General features: G+C 35.6%; 1 protein-coding gene across 1 annotated transcript in view; it reads right to left on the reverse strand.

The window, feature by feature from the left end:
* Positions 1 to 23,097, reverse strand: part of Rbp6 (RNA-binding protein 6) — a 655,858-nt gene that overhangs the window by 57,967 nt on the left and 574,794 nt on the right. The window contains exons 8-9 of the mRNA XM_083050120.1: positions 742 to 824; positions 26 to 102 (exon numbers count right to left, since the gene is read on the reverse strand). Coding sequence (XP_082906246.1) covers positions 26 to 102; positions 742 to 824 — 160 coding nt within the window. The remainder of the gene's footprint in view (positions 1 to 25; positions 103 to 741; positions 825 to 23,097) is intronic.

Below are 23,097 nucleotides of genomic sequence, written 5' to 3' on the forward strand. Positions count from 1 at the left end.
AAGCAGTGGTATCAACGCAGAGTACTTGTCAGATAGAGACAGGTGAGGAGACGGAGAGACCGGGTGAGCGTCAACCGGTTTTGAACGAGATTTGACAGGAGGCTGATGATTGAGATAGATCTCGGGAGGTATTTCGTGTATAACTGTTTGTCGGAATCATTAGAGTTCTAATGTTGTGTGTGTGTGTGTTTTGCTGATTATGATAAATCATCCTTGAAGTTTAAAGACAAATTATAATATAGCAATTCTATTTGTATTCGGAAAAACTTCTAATTTATCGGAATTGTTAGTTTTTGATAAATATGTATTAAAAGTACTTTTAAAAATTTCGTAAAGAGAGAAATAAGTAACTGCTGAAGATGAGATTTGAAGAGGTTTTTGAATAGATCAGAGCACGCGAGCTTACTTCGCGATTATTACAAGGTGGCATCAAGGAAATACTTAGCTGACGCGTGGAAGAGCTTTCTGTTGTAATAGAAGATAAACAGAGAGTTCTCTAGAGAATCCAACAGCCAGCTCTCTTCCAATCTTTTATATACATTACTACTCTTGTATGTATATTCCACGTATCAAATGCATATAACGGAAAGACTTTCTCGGAAAAAGTTATGTGGAAAATTAATTCTGCTCGATGCTGTATTTGCAAGCAAGGAGCAGATATCTTTTGATACAACCTTTGCGGACACTTAAAGTAAAGGGAATACTCTTTCTATGAACAGACTTTTTTGACTGACGACTTACCATTTTGTTGTTGATTTCATGGAAATGGATCTCGCAGACTTTGTCGACGACATCCTCGCTTTGAAACGTGACGAATCCGAAGCCTGGAAGAAAACACATAAAATCTCATAATTTTAATTAAGCTTTTATATCAGATTTAGAATATGAAGCATTTAAATGGCAAAAATGTGTATATATACATAATTATTTTCCATAAATAATATTATCACTTTTTCAATTTGAATTAATTTAATTTTCTATGTTTTTCAATTTTATAGTAATTTATGTCATATATTGATATGTACATTAAATAATAAAAAAAAATTAGTTATTTATCATATATTATGAGTAAAGAGGTACTTGACATTCAACCGGATCTCAATCCGCATTAATAAATATATCTACATAATTTTGAATGAAGTAACCGGTATTGGCGAGAACGCAAGCTCTCCGGTTCTCCTTGCATATTCGCGGAAATAAGAAACCATCCAGATTTCCATTAATTTAGCTGACGGAGCAAACGAGCCTCGCTTCTTCCCTCGTACCGCTCGAACGCGGTCTAAGCGAAATCTCCGCGAAATTTATCTCCGTAGCCCAAGACGAACAGCGGGAAGGAGAGACAGCAAGCCGGCGAAGAGAGAGCCGTAACTTAATCAAGCATCAAGGGTTATTAAAAACTTTGCATTGCTCTCCGGGCGATTTTAATCTCACTCTTTCCTTGCGCCGGCGCTTCTCTCCCAGCTAGTAATTCAGACTCGAGATATCTGGCGAACGCGAGTTATACGAATTTAGCGGGAGATGTTGCTTAAGATAAAGAGTTAGTGAGTTAGTGTTCCCATACTGAAGCAGTTGCTGAAACTACGCTAGGTGACCCGTAATTAAAAAGTGCCCGATGGTCATTCGGGAGAAATATAAGTCAGCATTGCACGATTCTAGTCTATGAAGATATATCAAGACTGAAATAATTAATTTCCATATATTTTATATAACTATAATATTATTTTTCCTAATACTTTAAAAAGTTATCTCTCCTTGAGTTTAGAGAGGAAGAATTTAAATGCTTAATGAAAGTGCTTTCAATTGTGTATATCGTCATTTAAATGTTTAGTAAATATAGTAAATAATGAAGAAATAATAAAATTATTTATTAAAGTTTGTTTAAACTTGATTAATATTTTTTCACAGAAATCAACTGATTAAAGTGTTTAAATAAGTTACTTTGCTAATTAAATTTTAAAATTATAATATGGTAAAAAATTAAAATAGTAATATGTTGTAAATAATATGTTATAATATCTTATTTTTGATTATACTATTTTTTGACAGAAATCAGCTGATAACTGTCAAAAATATTATAACATATTATTTAAAACATATTATTTTAATTTTTAACATATTTATTTTAAAAATTAATTAACAAATTAACGCTTTAACCAGCTGATTTCTATCAAAAAATATTAATAAAGCAAACATTTGCTAATTAAATTTTAAAATAATATGTTATAATATTAAAATAATAATATTTTAATTTATTTTATTTTATTTGTTACAGGTAGCATTGCTGATAAGCTGGTGATCGTAATTATTCGTGTTTTCGCGAGTGTCGTGAGTGCTACCATGGACCAAGAGAGGAGGAGGAGGCTCGGAGAGGCATCAGGCGACAGCGAGGCAACTGTGAGGTATGCAAAATAAAAACATTTTTTTCTAACCCGTCAAAAATTAATATTTTTGATAGTTATCAGTTGATTTTTCTGTAAAAAAATATTTGCCTTTTTTAGAAAGGAAATCATGAAAATAATTAAAAAACGCGTTCACATTTATTCCGATTAGAAATTAAACTAGAATGTGTAATCGACCGAAAAATAAATAACAAATTAATGATTGAAAAATTAATTATTAATTTAAGAGATATAACGTATCCTTATACGTAAAACAAATAAGTCGTAAAGAAAAAAAATTTGCCAGTGTTGAGACAATATGTGCACGACACATTCAATTATTCAATGCTGACATCATTAATCGTTCGGCTTGTTCTCCGCCCGGATTCTTTCTCTCTTACATCCTCTGCGCTATCTGTCTCCGACATACCCGCTCCCATCTCTCGAGCGTTCCGTTACGTCTCTCGCATCCTCTCATCCACCTAAGCTCCTCCTCTTGCTGCGAGGTAGCACGAGTGATTAAGTTATAAACTTGGCAAGACGTCCGTTTGAGCGCGGAAGGGGCTTACTTCATTTATGTAATTTATAGTACTCTGCCAGTCTAGCTAACTCCACGGAGCCCAAGCACTCCCCTAATACAAAGGCCATGTCCTGACACCGGTAACATTTAACTACCCTGCTCCGCGGCCCCCTGTTCCCATCACTTTGACTGTTCTCTTCCTTACGAGCGTAGTGCGGCGTCGTGGACCACCGTTGACATTCCTTGATAGCGTTTGTCTTTTCAAGCGGTATTGCATAAGGCATCAAGGAATCATTTTCCTTAGACTACAGTAAAGAATTATGATTCATTCGGTTAATGAAATTATTTTCGACAAATTTCAGTAAATAATATTTCAAAATATATTTCCAGCAAAATTAAGTCTTTAATCGATTCCAAAGATAAAAGGTTTGTCATCTTTAAGACGCGCTTCTTTTTACATCGTTGAAAACTGCAAAGAATGACCGAGAGACACGTAAGAGCACGGTCAGCGATTCACAAAAGCCTCAATAAATCGCGAATAGAGCGGGGACATCTCTCCCCCGATCGAATTCGAATTTTCATAAGGAAATTTATCTCCGTATAACCGGGACCTCTTAGCCTTCCCGCAAAGCTCCATTTTTGCGCCGTGGTCGACTTACAGAGGGATGTAACCGACTGGCCACCGTGGAGTTGAACGAGGTGAGGAAAAAAATGCGTGCTCAGCTGGCCGAGCTATCGCTGGCTGCCGCAGATGCGCTCATTTCAATAAAAAAAAAAAAACCTTCAGATATCCTTCGCCCGTTCCCTACGGACCATCCTCTTGGTCCATCGAGAGCTCCTTAAATGTTCCATAAGCTGTTCCAATGGCATGGAATTACCGTAGCGGCCTCCCAGGTCACGAGATTACCGTGTATCCTTCTCTTTCGTTCAACGAGAATGCAAATCGAACGGGAATATCTAACGGGTTTCATAAAACCGCGCGAATGGGCGAACGAAGCAGTTATGGCAAAAATGATTATTTACGATCTCTTTGTGCAAATATTCCCTTGCAAATACTTACTTTACTTAAATATATTATGCTTGATCGTGCCTCTCATTATTATGGATTGCTATAATTGCTATGTTCAATTTTCAATTAAAGTCGTCAGACTTGAGCTAACACTAATTAATAATACAGTATTTATTAATAAAATATATAAAGGTTTCATGAAAAAAATTAATTATTTTTACTGTTAATGTATAAAGACATTTACACATCATATAATAAGAGAGATCAATATGCATATAAATAAGTAGAATATTGTGTCAATATATAGGAATAAATGTGCGTTGTACGAAATAAAATTTTTATTCCTGTTAGAGCAGCTCTATTCCGTCTTGTGCAAAGAAACCGAAGTAGCAAATGTCGACGACGATGAGGAGGACGACGAGAGAACAGCAGTTTTCCGTTCTCTCGCCGCCGTCTTCTTTCCACTTAGTAGCACGGCACTCTTCCTCACCCCTTCGTCGCCACTCGTCGACCCCTTGTTTCTTCCTATATCGCTTGTTCTCCCTCCGATTCTCGAGTATAATGCGACCCCGTCGCCATTGTACCGAGCAAGCGCGTGTTAACGTTTAAAAGCCGCGCGGCCGGCGAACGCGTTTCAGAATTTTATCGTGCATTGAGAATAAAGGTAAAAGGTTTCTTTCAAAAGGCACGCCGGCGGAACGATTTAAAACTTGTAAATGGATACGAAGAGTTAGACCTCCGCGCTCTTTCCGTTTTCTCTCCTCCCCGGTCGCACCCTTTCCACCTTTGCCCCCGTCGGCACATAAAACTTCCGCGAACTTTTGTTTGTTTCCCGCGACGTATTTACGATGCGGAATCTCGGTGATCGATACCGAAAGAGAGCTGCCAGGGAACGAAGCGACTATTTTATTTTTAATGCCGTTGAATTTTGATGGCCCGTTTTACGAGGGGCACCGATGATAACGATAATGTTACTTCTACATCGATTTAACATTGCAAAGCTCGCTTTATTTGCAGCTTTTTTTGTAGAGATTCTATATGCTATTATAGCGCTTGTAATTAGTTTTTTTTACTTAACTCTCTATGCTGAGTAATTAATAATATTATGTATTATGTATTACGAATTACGATTATTTTGATTGTATGTATTAATATCATCGAACTTTAATAAATTTCATAAATCGAGTATCGAGCCGATAATAATAGTACGTGTATCTAATTCTTTGTAATTACGTTCGATAAGTAATATCATTTGATTTTTAATGTCATCGAACTTTGATGACTTTAACGTAATTCTAACATTGTAGAAGAATTTGTCTTATACTGAGATATAGAGTTAAAGAGTTTTATATAATTAACTTGTTTTCATTGCACTATAATTTGTAATTATTCGTAGCAGTATTATTAGGTTCTTATCTAAAATTATCTTAACGTGTTTACTGATGACATATTTACTATAATTAATTCCGACAATAGACCGGTCTCTTTTTCTGCTATCTATTATCAGATAATTAATTACATTTAGCCAGTATAGAATGCGGTATCTTATTCGAGCAAAACTGACATGATATTTTGGACTGATATAATCTAAAACTTCATATAACGATCATTGATAATGATTGTTCAATGTTCACTATTAAATATGTATCAAATCCATCATTTCAATTTCAATTTTCTTAAATATGTTCTATTCCGAATCTCTAGTTAGCGGCTCGCGATCTCATTTTCATCGAAGGCTATATCATTATTATAGATATACATATCATTGTTTCTGATTATCGATTACCACACATAGGTATTGCAATACGTGTACAATACAATCACTAGTTGAGTGGCAAGATGACGGAATATAAGTGTTGGAATTAATTTTAATCCTCTCATTTTGCCGTGACCTAAATCACTCCTCTTTGAGGTGATAATAGTCTTTGTAAATCCTGAAGTAATAAAAACGATTTATAGGTGTTTTCTTGCATCGTTTATTAATTCTGTCATGAAAGTTTCTCGAAAATAGAATTTATGTGTGTAATCAATCGTTAAGCACTCATTACAACAATACTGGATCTCGTGTGCGTTATCTCTCCGATATCGATATCGATACCAAGCTCGAAGCAACAAAGGTGGTTATCAGCTAGCGCCTTACTGTGTAATTAGGCGTATATTACGTAGCGATACGGTTGTCGATTGAAACAGCAATAAATCAAGCAAACCACCCGAGAACCAATTTGCGCCCCAGCGTACCATGAACCTAATCGCTTTCTACGAGACGACCATAATCTAAGTTTTCGAAACAGCGATCAACGCGTCTAGATAACCGCTTCGGTTCTCGAAGCGCGATTTCTTGCGCGATTCGTCGCCCAAGTCGCGATTTCACGTCGCGATTTGCTTTATCAGTCGATTGGCTTTTCCTTTAACGTATACCTATGTAAGTATTCTTATCAGTGCTCGTATCAGTACGCTTTGCATTCGTACGATAAATCGATCGTTTATTCCGTCACTCTTGAGATCGAGAATTAAAGTCTTAAGAATGACAGGATACGTACACATCTAATTCTGAGAAAAATAGATTCCACGTAAACATAGAATAAAATCATATTATTAAATATTGTCACTATATTGTACATAAAATATAAACCGAGATATGCTTTTCAATTCCATGTGCATTGCGAATAGCGCGTGAATAATTTATTTATCGTGACCCGTTTATATTCTACGCTTGCAACAGTAAATAATCCCAATATAATCCTTTAAATTTCTAATTTACTATAATACTAAATTCAATTCACTTCAGAGTTGATAAAACAGGGGTAATGAACGACAACCACTGCTTTTGACCGTCGTCGAGTATGACAGACTTTTAAGACCTCCCTAAAGGGATCAGCAGTAACGATTATTACTGGTCGGTCCAGACTGTGCTGGACAAGAAGTTGGCTAGTAAATGTCTGCGGCACGCATTACTACTAGTCATACATTCGAGTTACCACCCTTTCATTACTCCTCCTCGGACGTACTACTTTATAACCGATTAATATGTTATCATGTACAGGCTGTACACGGTCTATAGACTCTCCTTTCAGTGTCCGTTAAACCGATAATTAACTTCCTAAAGTTTCTCTATGACAAACTCTAATAATCTACTATTCCTCAGTTTCTCACGTGACCTTTTCATTCGTAATGATTGTTGAATGAGGGGTATAAGGCTGACATAACTCTAAATGTCTGATTACTACTACAAAAAGTGTAAAAGTCGTATATTTGTTACTGATTTGCTAGGATTACAATTTACTAGACAAAATCGTTTTCCATTTTTTTCAACAAGCAAGAATTCGAAGGAATAAATATGTAAATAAATTTCGGAAGAATTTCCATTATTTTCAATCATTTCATAACTATAGTTTTTTAAAAACTTTTTTAAAAAAACCTTTTGAGAGAAGTTTTCCGCGTGCAAAACATATACACATACATATATACATACATATATACAAATATACATATATACATAATGATTTAAAATATCTCGTCACTATGTATGTATGTGTAAGTCACGTATGATCTAAAAGACATAAAGTTGGCATAATTCGCTCTCAATTTATATTACATTAAATATAATAAAACTTGCAATTGCGAAAATATTTTTTTCCAAAAACAAATATTTTTATAATCGCATAAACTTAGAATTCAGTAGAGAAATTATTATTAAGTATCGATTTGCCAAGCGCGTATGTGTAAGCGTGCGCGGCCTATATAATTTAAAATATCTTACCGCGTCATGAGAGAACCCCCCGAGACATCAACGTCTCCAAGTTTATTAACAATTCCGAGCTGCTTGTGAAATTTGCTAGAGTAAGTTTGCTCCCAACGGATAACGCTTTTTCGACGTTGCGATTCTAAGTTATATAATATTTATATTTCGCAGACACTCTCTGTAGGAAATCGCGCCACTGGATGCGTCTTGAGAGTTAACGTGTTTGCAATATTGAACAGGATTATGTACTAGATTATGCACTTTGAAGACAGTTTTATCGTTGGATATAATCATTGTGTCTACATTTCAAATTATTTGTCTCTCACATTCTCTCGCTCTCCTCTCCTCCTGTCTCTTTGTTTCTGTCTCCATGTCTCTCTGTCTTTCTCATTCTCTGATGTGGTCTCAGTTGGGCCGAGTAACGGATATCAACTTGTTGATTTACCGTGCCAACCGCGAAGCTGCGGTTTCGAGGCGTCCGAACTCTCTTGGCAAGCCATCACTTTCTAATAGCCACCCTAAAACTCGAATATAGCTACACCGATCCGTTACTCCTTGGCATCGATCAGCGCTACAGTCCTGCCCCATTTCAACCACCTGGGTATTCGTCGTTACTAATCCCTGAATTATTCACGGACGGGTATTATCACACACATTTCATATGACATCCTCACATTGGGGGAATACGAGCATGCATTAGAAATACATATTCCGAGATATTCTATGTACAAAGTGTCCCAAAAGAGCTGTTTCTATATATATATATATATATATGAAGTAGATTGACATACTTTCTTTTAATTACCAATTTAAAAATAGCGAATTTGGAGTTTATTCGTATTTCGCAAGATTATAAAATTTCTTAATCTTTAATATTATATTCGTAATTAAGCATCCACATGATTTATTTCTGTTTTTAAACAAAAGTCACTGAACCGTAATGGAAAAATAAGTTTCGTAATTTTTATTTATATAAATAAATAAAGTAAAATAAAATAAATATTTATTTATATATTACGTCTAAAGCATGCACAATTCGCTAATTTTTTAAAATCTTTTAAATCCTTTCACTGTTAACTGTAATTACATATACATAACTTTGAGAGATTATGACTTGTCAGTTTAAATTTGTAAAGAAAAAGTCTCGCCAAACTCTGAAGGAAATATTATATTCTTGAAATATGTTATGAAATCCTTTACTTTAACAACAGAGAGTTGATTCTTTTCATACCCAAAATTACAATATATAATAATTTACAAAGTCCGTTTGTTATTTATATACTATTGGTATAAATAAAACGTAAACCGTTATAATACTGCTACTAAGAATCTGTCAAAGTCAATGCATTAATGTACGTGCGTGCGTGAATGATGACAGGCATAGATTACAAGTCTGTACACCAAACAAAACATTCGAAATACGTTTTTGTCTCGCGTTTGTGTGGCCGTCTCTCGCGGAGTTATGTCGCCATAAATTTTCGGAGATGTCGCGAGTGAGTATCTATATAACCATATGTTGTCGGAGTAAAAAGACACAAGAGAGAGATGCCTCGCCTGCATTTACTACATGTTGACATGAGTTAATAATTTCAACTATGTATACGTACTTTCCTTTATCACTTATCGTGGAAAATTATTTCCACGTTCTTTCACGATTGATTATGATGATTCATTGTGCGTGATCATGTATCATGGGACATAAATAAACTAATTGATAGAATCTCGCGGATTAAAAATAAAGTGAATATTTAGAAATAATATAATATTTTGGAAAAATAGAATAAACGATTAAATTGTCTTTATGTTAATTTTTTTAACTTTTCAAATAAAAAAATTATTTTTGATACTCTAGCTTTATTCGTATAAATATTTCAATAAATATTTTATATTATTTTGGTATTTTTTTAATCATCTTTTCTCATCTATGATCGCGTCAGAATAAAAGGAAGATTTTTACATCGTCAATGATACAAGAGAGAGTCGCAAAGTACAGTAATATCTGACATACGAGAAGCATACAATGGTATCTTACTGAACCGAGCGATGGGAGAAATGCGAAGCGTGGCACGTTAATTAATCACTGTTAATTAGATGTAAGTTTCTTAGATGTGAGTCAGTCGCTTTTTGCGCGTCGTTGGCTGACAGGCTTCATCGGGGACGAACGGAACTGCAAACTGCACTTTACCGCATCTCGCATTTTGCTTAGCACGCAGCTGTGCTGGCGTCAGACGTCGGCCTCGTTCTATCTTCCCGCCATCTTCCCTTACTTTGTTACCCCTCTTCGAGTCCTCCGGGAAGGGGATTAAGCGAACGTACCGAATTGAGGTGCTTAAGTCGTCAAGAAGCAGTGGCAAAGGGAGTGAGAGGTTGAGAGCGAGCGAGAGGGGAAAGATAGAGGGAAAGAGATCAAGTGAAGCGAGATGCAGGAAGATTAGACGAAACTGTGCTTCTCTTTCCGAGGTGGGCTGCTTTATGGATACGTTCACTCGACCACGAAACTCCGATATCTCTTCACCGACGATCAAACCAGGCGATAGAAAGAACTTGTGGATTTTCGCGACACACCGTAGAGAAGTTGAAAATTCGTTCTCTATGCGCGTCATTTTCGAGCTTGAAGAACTTTCGGAAAACTAAGTTGTAGCTCGGCTGGAATACGGTGAATAATCCCAAGAAATTATATCAGATTCAAAGTCGAATTACAATAATAAGATGATTATAATTTCTTCAGCGGAAATTTTTATCGAAGAGAAAGATGAAAAAATCGAATGATATTAACCATTATATTTTCGCGTGGTAATATCGTGAAAAATAAATTTAGTCATTTTCAAACTAAATGTAGCGTAGCTAGCGATTAATAATATATCGATATTATGTCATCTCTTGATATTGATAATATCCTTGTAGTCGCATGATTTGTATCTGCGGCTAAAATACTGCATAATATACTACTCTCTATATGATTTTCCCGGTTTGAAATTTAGTACCCGAGTCGGATTAAATTGCCCATACAAATTTCGATCATTTTTATCTCACATATTTTCCACCTTTCATCTCTATTTTGAAGCTATCTTTTATTCTCTCTTGGACGAATCTTACTGGCCATTGAAAATCGCGGCGAATTGCGGGTAGAATGGCGCCATAAGACATAATTGAACGGAATCCCTCTCTATTAGGAACACCAATCATCCGACGGGGTTTGGCGTTTTCGGCCTTCATTTGTCGGACGAAGGGAAGAGAGAAGCAGAGTCTCCTCGCCCTTTCGCCGTTCTGCTTTCCGCATCTCTTCCGTACCTTCTCTCGGGTATCCGGGTCGCACTCGAAAAGCTCTACCTACGTATCGTATTTGTCAGGTGCCTAGAAAGGGAAGTAGAGCACCATTTCGTATGTAAGTCGCACCGCGAGTTCCTTCCCGCGAAATTGTGGCGATTTATTATCCCCTGCCCTCGCTAAGAAATGCCAACGACGTGAAAGGCACCCTCGTACAGCTTTGAGAACTTGATGCGTAACAGCGTTTTCTATATTGTCTTCAGCAACCTTTTTTGAGAATGCCAAAAATACGTTTGTCACTCACCACAAATATTTTCGTTATACAATCTTTATATAATACAATTATTTTATCATATATAGAAAAATTAAAATTTCAAATATCAAAAATTTATTATAATTATAAAATGACTAAAAGATAGCAAATAATTAAATTATTCTTTATTTTATGTATGAGAAAAAAAAATAGAAAATTGATTTCCAAATAATATAGAACACACAATGTTTTTATTATATGCTGATTTAATTAAAAGTTGAGAAAAATATAAAATTTTTATAGATGTGATTATATAGAAATATTTTGTAACAAATGATCGTTTCAGTTATTTCAGCATTGTTATTTCAAAACATGCTACCAAATCTTGCTATAATTTTTTCGCAGAGAATCAGATGCAGTCGGATAACATCATTAAAGATGCAAATAAAATGTAAATTTCAAAAAATATCGCGGAATCATTCCTAGTATGGTTGAAGGAAAAATGTAACAGATATTTGCTGGCCTTCGATACAACGCTTTCGTTTTTTCTAAAAATTTGATATGACGGTACCTAGTTAAGTGCTAAAAATAGAATGTAAATTTCATTACAACATAGTACGCATAAATGAATCAGTTCGTATATGCAGACCAAATACGAATATTTTGAATACGAAATAAACGCGAAATTTCGGTGCACAATTCTGATGGCGGTTTGTATTCTCCCAAATATGTTGCATTTTCGATGTTCAATACAGTCGAAGGATCGAGATGAAGGAGCTAGTTTTACGAATGAACCGCCAACTCCTTAATCATAGAATGTCCCGTTTATTTTCGTATTCATTTCTTAGATAGCAAAATCCGCGTCGAGACAACTATATAGTTGTCATAAAAGGATCGAGTCTTTACGTCTGGCAGATGAGAAATAGGGGCGCGGATACTGTCGTGGCGGAACATCTTCCCGCTCGGTGGCCTCTCCTTATTGTAGCGTCTTGATTATGAGCAATAATGAGAGCATCCCCTCGCCTTAATCAAGGCCGGTGGAAACGACGCGGCGCGGCGGTGTCTTAGAGTCGTCGAATGTCGAGCGCGATTCTCGATTCGTAGCTTCGCCGAAATAATGAGTCTCGCAATCAGCGCCTGAGAAAATGTTTACGCTGCAATTACCACCGCCCGTGCTGATCCGTCTGCGAATTTGCAGACGCGTCGCACGTCTCGATAAATATATATGTATATACACACACATATATATATATATATTATATATACCTATAGGTACATTATATATTATATAGTTAATCATTAAAGATTAAAAGAATTAGACGTAGTAAAATAAGATCATGTGTTCTAGTATATGTTGTGCACCTTAAAATATAAAAAAATTTGAAGAAACTAATTTTCGTTACTTAGGAATTATTTTTAAATTCCCTTAAAACGTATAGTTATATAAACAAGTTTATCTTTAATTTTTTATAAATTCTTAAAGAATTTCTATGTAAAATAATTATAATTTTAAAAATTCTATTATATTTTAATATAAAATAATACATTCTTTTTTTTATACATATTTTTAGTATTAATAATTCTACATATTTGCGAAGGTGAAAGAATGATCTTAAAACAGGGTGCTTTGAAGTCACAACAGTATCTCGAGAACAGTATGATCTCGATTCAGTCTGCCATATGAAAATCCAAGGAGGAACGCTTCATCGAACTTTTCCGCTTTTCCGCCACGAGAGATGGTACCCATAAAGGAGCTGAATAGGGACAAAAATCGGCAGAGTATCTCCCCGTCAGATTTGTAAGATCGTAAAGCCTCCGCGCCACGTTGTTATATCCTACCCTTCTCGTTTTCCTTCGTATCGAAACTGCGCAAAGTTTTATTATGAAATAATAAAATATGTAAGAATCAAAGCCTGTATGGGAGCTTTGATTTACAGTCCAAGTTTTATCGTATCGAGTCGGACAAAGTGCGCGAGAAGAAAAGAAAAAAAAAGAGATAAGGGAAGGAGATGCGAATGACTATGGTCTTATCCGGTAATATTGCGCCTTGCATTTTACATTAGAAAGTTCAAGCCATTTCCTGACTCGTCGGCAACGCCGTCGTAAGTCGACATGAGCGGAAGAGAATAGAGGAGGAAGGAGAGAGATGATGGTCCAAAAGGGAAGCGTAAGCCGATATCGAAGGTGTACGGAAGCTATATTCCCTCGTTCTACTATCTTCTCGAAATCCCTCTGGCCTGACACAGGGGTCAGGTTGCACGCGCCAAATTCAAGATTCGAACGCTCAAGCTATAAAGCGAACTATGCCAGATGTGACACTTTCTCTCAAGGATCTCGATGTTACGTTATAAACGTGATAATTCACTAGTGAGATATAAAATATTATATATATATATATATATATATATATAATATTTTGAGATTCGATACATACAATATTTAAATGCGCGGTTTAAATAATTTTTCGAAAACTTTCAGTATGCTAGTATGTTTTTTTTAATATCAATATTAATTTTTTAAATATTTTTCTTGATCTATAAAAACGAATCAAAATTGATATATGCTCTATACAGAAAAGCGCAAACCAAACGCAGAAATTGTGTGTCTTGTGATTTGAAAATAATTTTTTCTCTTATAAGACTGATTTCCTTATTCCTCTTGATTGAACTTTTCCTCGATTTGCGGAAGGTCTCGCAATATGCACGAGTACCAGCAGTATCGCGAAGTTACACTATCTCTCTCTTTCTCTTTCTTTGTCTTTCATTGTGTCGAATCTTGTTTCCTCTTCGTTTCTTTCGAACGAGACTTTATCGTCGGGGCATTACGGCTTAGCAGTGTCTTGAAAAACTTTCCAGTTTTCACCAAGCGAATGGCGAATCGAACGCAACCCCATATAACTCGATTAGAAGATAGAGAAAGAAATGTAAAAGGAAAGATGGGGTGGAGGTATAAAGCATCAGAGTGAAAAGGAACAAGAAGGAAGAGTATACCTAGTTCAATTATCGGTACGCGATGGTGGTTACTTTATTCTTCTTATTTATGTGTCTCTCTTAAGTCTTCCTTACAATTTCGCAAAAAGGATATATTATATAAACACGCTCTTCTCCACTCTTCTTTAGATATTATATTCATCGTTACCGCAACATGATTAATATTTCTTCGTGATATATTTTGCGGCTAGGATTATTACGATCTAAAATGAATAGCTAAACAAAGTACGCGAAGAAATTAATTACTCTGTAACGACCTAACCAATCTTTGTACAAAAACATTCCCATAGTCTGGATGGTTAACCTGGATGGTTAACCAAACCACTGGATAGGAATTAACGTCCATATTTTATTACAAGAAAGAATCTTTCCTGTTATACGATTAAATGAAATAACCGACAAAGATTAAAGACTGGTACATCGTTACTAATTTTCGTAAGAAACGTTGTTCCTCTCAGTTATTTCACGCTTCAACGATAATTGCCTGTAAACAATTGCTGTAGAGAATTGTGTGTATATACGTACGAAAATTATTAATTGGCAATTAATAATTAAAAGATTCATGAATATGTAGCGTAAATTTTACTCCACATTCTCTTGGATTATGAAGATGTGGTAACATAGAAAATTTAACAATTACTGAATTACAGATTCTCATTAAATTTCGACTAAAGAGAAATCCATTCCAGATTGCTGGCAAAATCTGTGACTAGTGGAATAACTCTACTATACTATAAACGCAGCCTAAGTGAAACGCGCGCGAAAGAAAAAATGTAACGCGTGTGGGCACGACAGGACGAGGGGATGAGGGCAAGTCCATGGGGGATTTCAAACGTAATAGAGGCGGATACTCTAGCGGCACGCATTATTCTCGTTATGGAGCTGAGGCTGAGGTTTATGGCGCGGATGGTTATAGTCCGTGATAGCGGTTTATGCTCGCCGTTGCTGGCTCCTTCCAGATTTGACGGGTGCCGCGAGCTATTGCCTCTCTCCCGTTTCTTTCCGTTTCTCCCTCGTCTGTCTATTGTCATTTTTCTGTATTATCGCGGAACAGCTGGAAGCAACTCTTACATAATTCCGAGATGTATTGACAGACTCGATTAATTAATACTGCCTCGACGATTGTCGAAAGCTTTCTAGATTGCAATTCCAGTCGTAGTATTTACGATATTTTGTAAGATTTATATATTAAGCTTTGCCGCACAAACATTTTGTAATTTTAACTTTAATATTAATAACTTCTCATTTGAAAGATTTCCTAAAAATCTCAACAAATAAGCCAATTTAAATAAAATTGATGAATATCTTCAATTTCCTCTACCTCTCTAGTTAATATTACATGCAATGAAAATTTCGTTTAGTATTTACCTTTAAACAATTCTGTATATTTAATTACAGGCGTATTTAGTAGGCAAAGCTAATACCTTTTAACAGAAATTTCAATTAACATCAGCGCAGCTGAAACTGTTTTATGATACTCCTTCGAACTGAAGCGCACGCAAACTGCACTATCGCGTAATAAAAGTTAATTCGCTTTATTTATTAACGCACGCGCGCGCAACACGATACGTCCGCCTATGCTTGATCACCGACAATAATAATCACTATCGACCGCAGCGTTACAATAGTTAATTGCTCCCCCGTTCGATGAGGCGAGCGCAGATAATAACGAATTACTATAGGAATATCGAATGAAGTGTATTCCCAAGCGCCGCTTAAGCACCGCAAATTATTAATTACCTTCGTTATAATCGGGCCGCGGGTGGATCGCGGTGCATCTATAAATCAGGGTGTTTCGGCCCGCGGTCGGTGTTTTTCCTCCCCTCGAAAACGATTAAAATGGCCAACGATGGGTGAGAGCGAGGAAGGAATCGGAGGTGGAGGAACGAAGCGAGAGTGAGGCGCGATTGTACGGTGCCTGAAATAAACTACTCGTATAATTTCCGTACTTAACGGAGAATTTCTCGTTTTTGAAAATATTATATCCCCCAAAGCCGGGACGAAGATAAAGCCGGGGATGGGGGGTTAGAATTGCGGGGTCCGATAGAGAATCGGGGGTTGTTCCGCGATTGTCTACGTTCGAACATCCCTCACCCCACCGCCGTCCTCGCTTCCTCTCCTGATCTCACTTGTAAGCATCTTCCTGGCTGCGTCGTTGTAACGGCCCGTAGGACGGCATTACATTAGGCCATAGTGGCCGCAGTAATCTCAGCTATGTGTATCCATTTAGCCCCGGGGCACACAGTACGGCCTACCCAGTGTAATCCGAGCTTAATTGCCGGCCGAATCAATGCCATCCGCCGTACATTCGATCCTCCCAACAACCCTCTTCTCCCGCATCCGGAGTCGATACTTATTACGCAAGGTAGCGCGTATCGATTAAGAATTCTTGCGATAAAAGGAAAAGAATAAAGAATCGACACAACTGTAGAATTTCGCGAAATATTTGTCTGTTCTTAAAAGGCACTCGCTGTCAAATTAAGTATAAATGAAGCTACAACGCAATATGTATACAATTTTTATGATGCAATATAGAATATAATTTATCAAAGTTTATTATAAATATAGAGCAACACATTTTCATTATAAAAAAATTGATATTACTCTAAAAGTTGATAGAAATTCGTATTAAAAGAACATGCAAATCAGAAATTATTTAATATATAAATCAGAATTACAGTATAATCAATAATTTCGACAAAACAAAAATTTCTTTCTGTCTCCTTTTTTATGTAAGATAATTAATTTTCTTGATTTAATCTTAGAAATAAGAGCAGGATATTTAACATGACAATGATGTACAAGTATAGAGCGACGGTATTAAAGGTGAAAACGATCGTTGATTAAAAAGACTGTTTAAGACGACGTTAGAGGCGGTCGTTAACGTCTCTTCGCAGTGCCCAAGAGGGAGACGGTTCGATGGTTTGAAGATGGTAACAACCCCTTTGGGTGATACGATCCTTTAAGCACGATAATACCCGACGATGAGCTTTCGACGTACCTGAGGGAAATTATCGAGTAGCTGGTATAAAACGAGATAATAAGGTTCGCGCGATCGCACAAAGTGCATTTTTTCGAATGGTCGAAACGTACGAGAAAATGGAGTTCCACTGCGATTGCGAATTGTCATTAAACAGCTTTGTCGTTTGCCTAAACCAGATTACAATGGCGTCATTTCATCAAACGGAAATGGCGAGAGCGCGCGATAAGGATAAAGAAAGAGGTGACTACTCTCTGCAGTTTAAATTTAGACGTAAGTTAGGATTTTTTGCGGCATTTCGCAGCGTTATGGGTTCCGCGGTTTTATCGCTCGTAAAGCGGAGGAAATGAATGAAAATGTCAGTAGAGACGAGACCTCTACCCAGCGCTGCTGTGCTCTTTATCGTTTCTGGTTTGTCACCGATCCTGCGAACATCACATTTGAGGAAACTCGCGATAGTTCCAATTGATAAAAATGCGGACGGATATAAGTAGTTGCATAAAAAGAATCCATCGTATATTGCAACTCGCTAAAGTTGCAGCTTGCGCATATCATAATAAATGCTAACAATATACGTGTCAACATGTACAAAAACCAAAACAATACTAAAGGTTTGGAAATAAAGCGTGGAACTAAAGCTTTTGACACAAAATAATTTTTTATTTAGTCAAATAAATTTTTTATCAACACGAAAAAATAATAGCGTGTGGAATTATCATATTAATGGTTGGTATGTACACGTTTAAAAAGTGAAAAAAGTTTGTAAATGTTTAAGGCCATTTACCAAACACACACACGAAAAGTTGTGTATAAATATTAATTTTTTAATTATCAGCAATTATTTTGTCATTTGCAATGTATAAACGCATAATCATTTCTTTTGTGACATAAAAAATAAACAAATTACATATACAAGGATCAAAGCGTATAGAAGCTTTCATAATAAAATCTCATTCTCGCAATCAGTCATATAAAGTTTTATAACAACGCAAATGACGTAATTTTTTCCCCTTTCTATCGTTGGTGAATTTGAAAGAATTTAAAGGTAGAGAAATGTGAGATGAAAATTTTTATCTTCATTATACAATATACGGTCTTTGTTATACGGTGTTAATCAGTGTACGATAATTTCTCTCAACACGTAATTAATATCACTCAGATATTACAGAATTAAATATCACTTAATATATTCTACTATATAAATCGTATTTTTAATCTTTTTTGTTCCTTTTTTTTCACCGATCATAAATTTCAAAGCTACGTACATTCCTCCACCGTGCGTAACATGAAATAAAAATAAATACGAGTTTGTATCTCGGTTACGGCGCTTTTTATCATATATGCGACCGGTATACGATAATCTAAGCGCGCACAATTAATACACCTCGGGCATAATGTATTGTAATTTATCGTCTGCCATCGCTACATTTCGCAACATTAAATATCAGCCATTTTCAGTTGATATCATGTACGCCAGCTTCTCTCTGCCATTTAATCCCCTTTGGTACGGGTAATGTGTCGGGATCGATCGGAGCTTGCGAAGCGAAGGCTGCCGCACCGCGAACGCATTCAATTAATGGCACGGCCGGCCGGTGACGAACGGACCGAAATTCCACCCGTTTCTTGCCGCATCTTGACAAATGAGCTTTTCGTCGATCCGCTTTCGTGATGCGTTCGGCGTATATACAACATATGGTTAATTCCTATAGCGGAGGAGATCCGACAATATCGGCCGTTTCCCATTTAGATTCGAATGGCTCGTCCACGGACGGTGTCGGACACTTTCTGTACTCGCGCTACGATAAATCGAATGGCCAGTCTCGTTCTTTCACACGAATAAAATGATATTTCATGCGTTACGATAAACACACTATTCAGGATAAAGATTGTCGTAGGAAAAATTTAATTAAACAGATTGATTTCGAAAAAGACACATATACATATGATACTCTCTTAAGAATATGTTATCTCTATCGTCAAAAAGCATTTATTGCTTTTATTTACACAGCAAATCCGTCATTTATTTCAGAGTTCATTGATGATTGTATTTATATCTTATAAGATTTTATTCCGCTTGTTTAAAAGTTGGATTATAATTAAAAAATAAATCACATCTCCCCCCCTGGGCTTTTTAATTTAATTTTCTGCGAAGCGATCGGATTAATTGTAGCAGATCCTGTACAAGAATTGTCGATTGATTTTCGTTCATAGTTAACGAGACGTACAGGCAATTATGTTGCGCTTCATAACAGGAATTGTGCCGCGTTTGAATTCTGTTCTATCCCAAGACGCAAGAATTATTCATGCTCTCCTTACAAGGAAACAGTCTCGGGATAGACAGAAATGCGCGTGACTGAAATCCTCAGCCAAATTGAAATTCGGTCGCGCTAGTTTCGAATCTGGAGCATACGTAGGTGTATTCTACAGGATATCCCGAAGTAGTCTTCTTAGAATTCTTTTACCAATTTAAAGTCGATTATTCCTTAATAGAAATGTCGGAGCATCAATCGTCTTTTGATTGATAATTAATAAAACATGAAATAAATTTCTGAAGGAATAGATATCAAAACTTTATTCTTCAGTGAAATGTTCTTTATCGGAATATCGGAATTTTTACTTGAAAAAAGCATGATTATTAGAATATTTAATCTTAAAAATAAGAACGTTTTGAAATAATAAATTTCAATCTCAAACAATTAATCGCTTTCATTAAGAATAATTCAACGATATAATCAATCAAGAAATTTGTAGAAATATTATTTGGGAGAAATGATAGTGTATATAGTTTTACGTGCGCGCCTCTCGTATAATTGAAATACGAATGTTCTGTATATTTGCATGTACATGCATTCTAGCGTTCATTCAGTAGAAATGTCAACGGCTAAATATCGAGCACTTGAATTGCATCCTTCGCTTGTAGGGTACATTCGGTTGCCTAGGTGAAATCCGAGATACCAACATATCCCGCGTTTTCAAAGGTAACCTCTCGTCGTACACGTAGAATGTCTGATCTGGATCTGGCAAGGAAAGTATCTCGGCCGGAAGAAGACGCTTTTAAATCTTGAAAAGGTATTGCTTCGTCGCGTGGAACTCGTTAGGTTCGTATACAGCTTTACAGAAAACTCGATTTCCAACGTGCTTTATATGTACTTGAACCATCCTACAGTAAACCTATTATATTCATGTCGAAAGATCAAACAATATACGAGAAACTTTCCGCCAGAAAATACTGATTCATTTAAATAGATAAATCGATACATATAGATAGAGATAGATTCGAGTAATCAATAATAAATTATTATCTCAAGCTGAAAAAATTTAGAAAGAATTTTCATTTTAAGACTCGAGTGAGAAGATAACAAGACAAGGTGCGTCTGTCGTCACTGTGTGTCGTCTTATTATTTCTCAAAGTACGACTGCGACAAGTACTAGAAGATTTCTAGAAAATGTGATCAATAGTTCTACGAACAATTAGACACTATTAGTCCGTATAATTAATAATCTCTCGCGATTGAAGACTCGTAAAAATACTGAAATGACAATTACTTATCAAAACAGGTTTATAATTCTCGCGATATATGCACTTTAAATATAGTAATCAAAATTATAAATTACAAATTGTTATTTCAATATTATATAAATATCATATACATAATTATATAAATTATTATTATAATATTTTGCAATAATTATTTCTTCAAATATAAGCTTGAAGTCAATAGTATATTTGATATCGTGTTTTAAATTTTTTATTAATTGCGCATAATAATTATTTATGGTATATTAATTATTTTGAACACTGTTTCATAATTTAAATATATTTGTATCTTGCAGATCAATGTGTTGTGTGCCACAATTCTGCCGCTGCGCATCATACTGGTGAGTTAATCAAATAATTTCCAAGAATACACATTTTATACTTGAATTACTTTAAAAAGATATATTTAACATTAAAAATTACTAACATACTTAACATCAAAACTGCAAAAGGAGTTTATAAAAACACATTAAACATCAAATAATCTACAATGTTTCTATAATTATACATTCATGTATCTATATGTGGATTAATAGTTGAAAAAATTGCATAGATATTAGTATTCCTTGCAAATTGTTGTGGTTATACGTCAATAACTAATTAAATCTTTGCAAGCGCAATTCTGCATCACAAAATTATATCTCACGTAATAATTGTTCTGTTCGTGATTCGCCTCTTCTACTTTCATTTTTACGTTAAAATTATTTATTCGTATTTTACATCCCTTATATCTTCATTTTTATCCCCTGTAGCCAACATCCGAAAAAATTACGCAGGCGGATAAATATAAGTAACGCGTGTAACATTTTTACATTTGAAAAGAAAGAAAAAAAAAAAGAGAGAGAACAAGAAATAAATGTTGACTTTTGAACAATGTTTTATCGTCCGTTTTCCAGCGGCGATGGGAATTAATAATTCGGTTTTATATTGGCGCATATTATTTATCGCTTTGTTTCGCTGGACGATTGTGAAATTCACATTTCGACTGGTGAAATATTCACTCCATTACGTGCCAATGTAATTACGGAATTTGTACAAGAAATTGTTTGCGTCGAAGATGACCAACATTTATTTGGAAAACGCGAAATGCGCTTTCATGTATAATTTATTTCATTTCATATCGAAACCAAAGTTGCCCGCGTCTCCGATAATAATGTCGACCTATTAAATAGCGTGAAAGTTAAATTGTTTTAATTGCATTAAAAAGTTAGAAAAGCGTGCCGCGCGTTAAATTCGCCGGTTATCGCGGATGTATTTCAATTAAATGTTTGGAGCAATTATATTATTAGAGTGTGCTTAACGAATTAAATTATATCGCCGAAAATGTAACGTAGTTTTCTTAGGCTAATCTCTCAATAAATGAAGCACGCTTTAAGCAATATATAATGTATTCACATTATAAGTAGAAATATTTGACATATATCACGCATAAAGGATTTTAATTTAAAAAAAGAAAGAAACATGTAATTTAAAACTTTTAATAACATATTTTAGAGACTTCCTTTTATTTCTTTTTCATGTTTCGCTTGTACGTTAATCTGTACTTTTTAATTATTCACTCTAAGTAAACACATATCAGACTTCTTAAAATAAAAAATATATATTTAATAAGTTTAAAAATTATAGAGAAAAGAATACTAAACTTTTTGTGTTAATAATCGTGATACTTTTCATTTATCTATCTAAAATTTTTTGCACGCGTTTATTATCTGATAATTCCAGTTTATTCAGATTAATTATATAATATCCAACATTTTCCATGATGTCATTTCGTTCGTCCACAATAATAATTTCAATATTTCGTCACACGCACATGTTGCGTAACAAATGCTCCGAAACATGCATTTATATTCAATCTGAAGTCAATGGTGATCTTAAATCAATCATTGTGACTGAGACAATATTTCCAATACCTAAAAGCAAGCAAAGTTTAAATGGATCTCATAAAATCTAATAGATCGGGATCTATTAAATTGAAGAAAAGTATATAGAGATCCTGAGCAATTCTCTCAGAGCATTTCTCTCTCCGGCCTTCACGGAACCGCGTTCCCTTTCGTACGAAGGAATTGATCGATTCAATCGTGTTTCCTGACCATGGCGCCTTCGAGATCCCAGGATTATGCCGAGCTGACACGAGACGTTACTATACGTCCGACGGCATACGTAGAATGGACACGAAGAACACTTCGGCGGACAGTGCACGGCTCTAAATCCTGGGATCACGACACTACTCCCGAAAACCTCCGGATCCCCATTCAAGACCGCGGAAAGGACTCGACTATACGGGACCGACGTTGTCTCACTAGCTTACACTAAGTACTGCCAAAAATTCTGCTCGTCCTTACTTAGTGCTCTGTCGATCACTCTCAGACGAGAATAAAAATGCACAAGTCTGACAATTGAAAGATATAGAATATTTC

The sequence above is a fragment of the Prenolepis imparis genome, unplaced genomic scaffold (genome assembly GCF_030444845.1).
Source record: "Prenolepis imparis isolate NDT839.2.m4 unplaced genomic scaffold, iyPreImpa1.0 SCAF_11, whole genome shotgun sequence".
NCBI classification, from domain to species: Eukaryota; Metazoa; Arthropoda; class Insecta; order Hymenoptera; family Formicidae; genus Prenolepis; species Prenolepis imparis.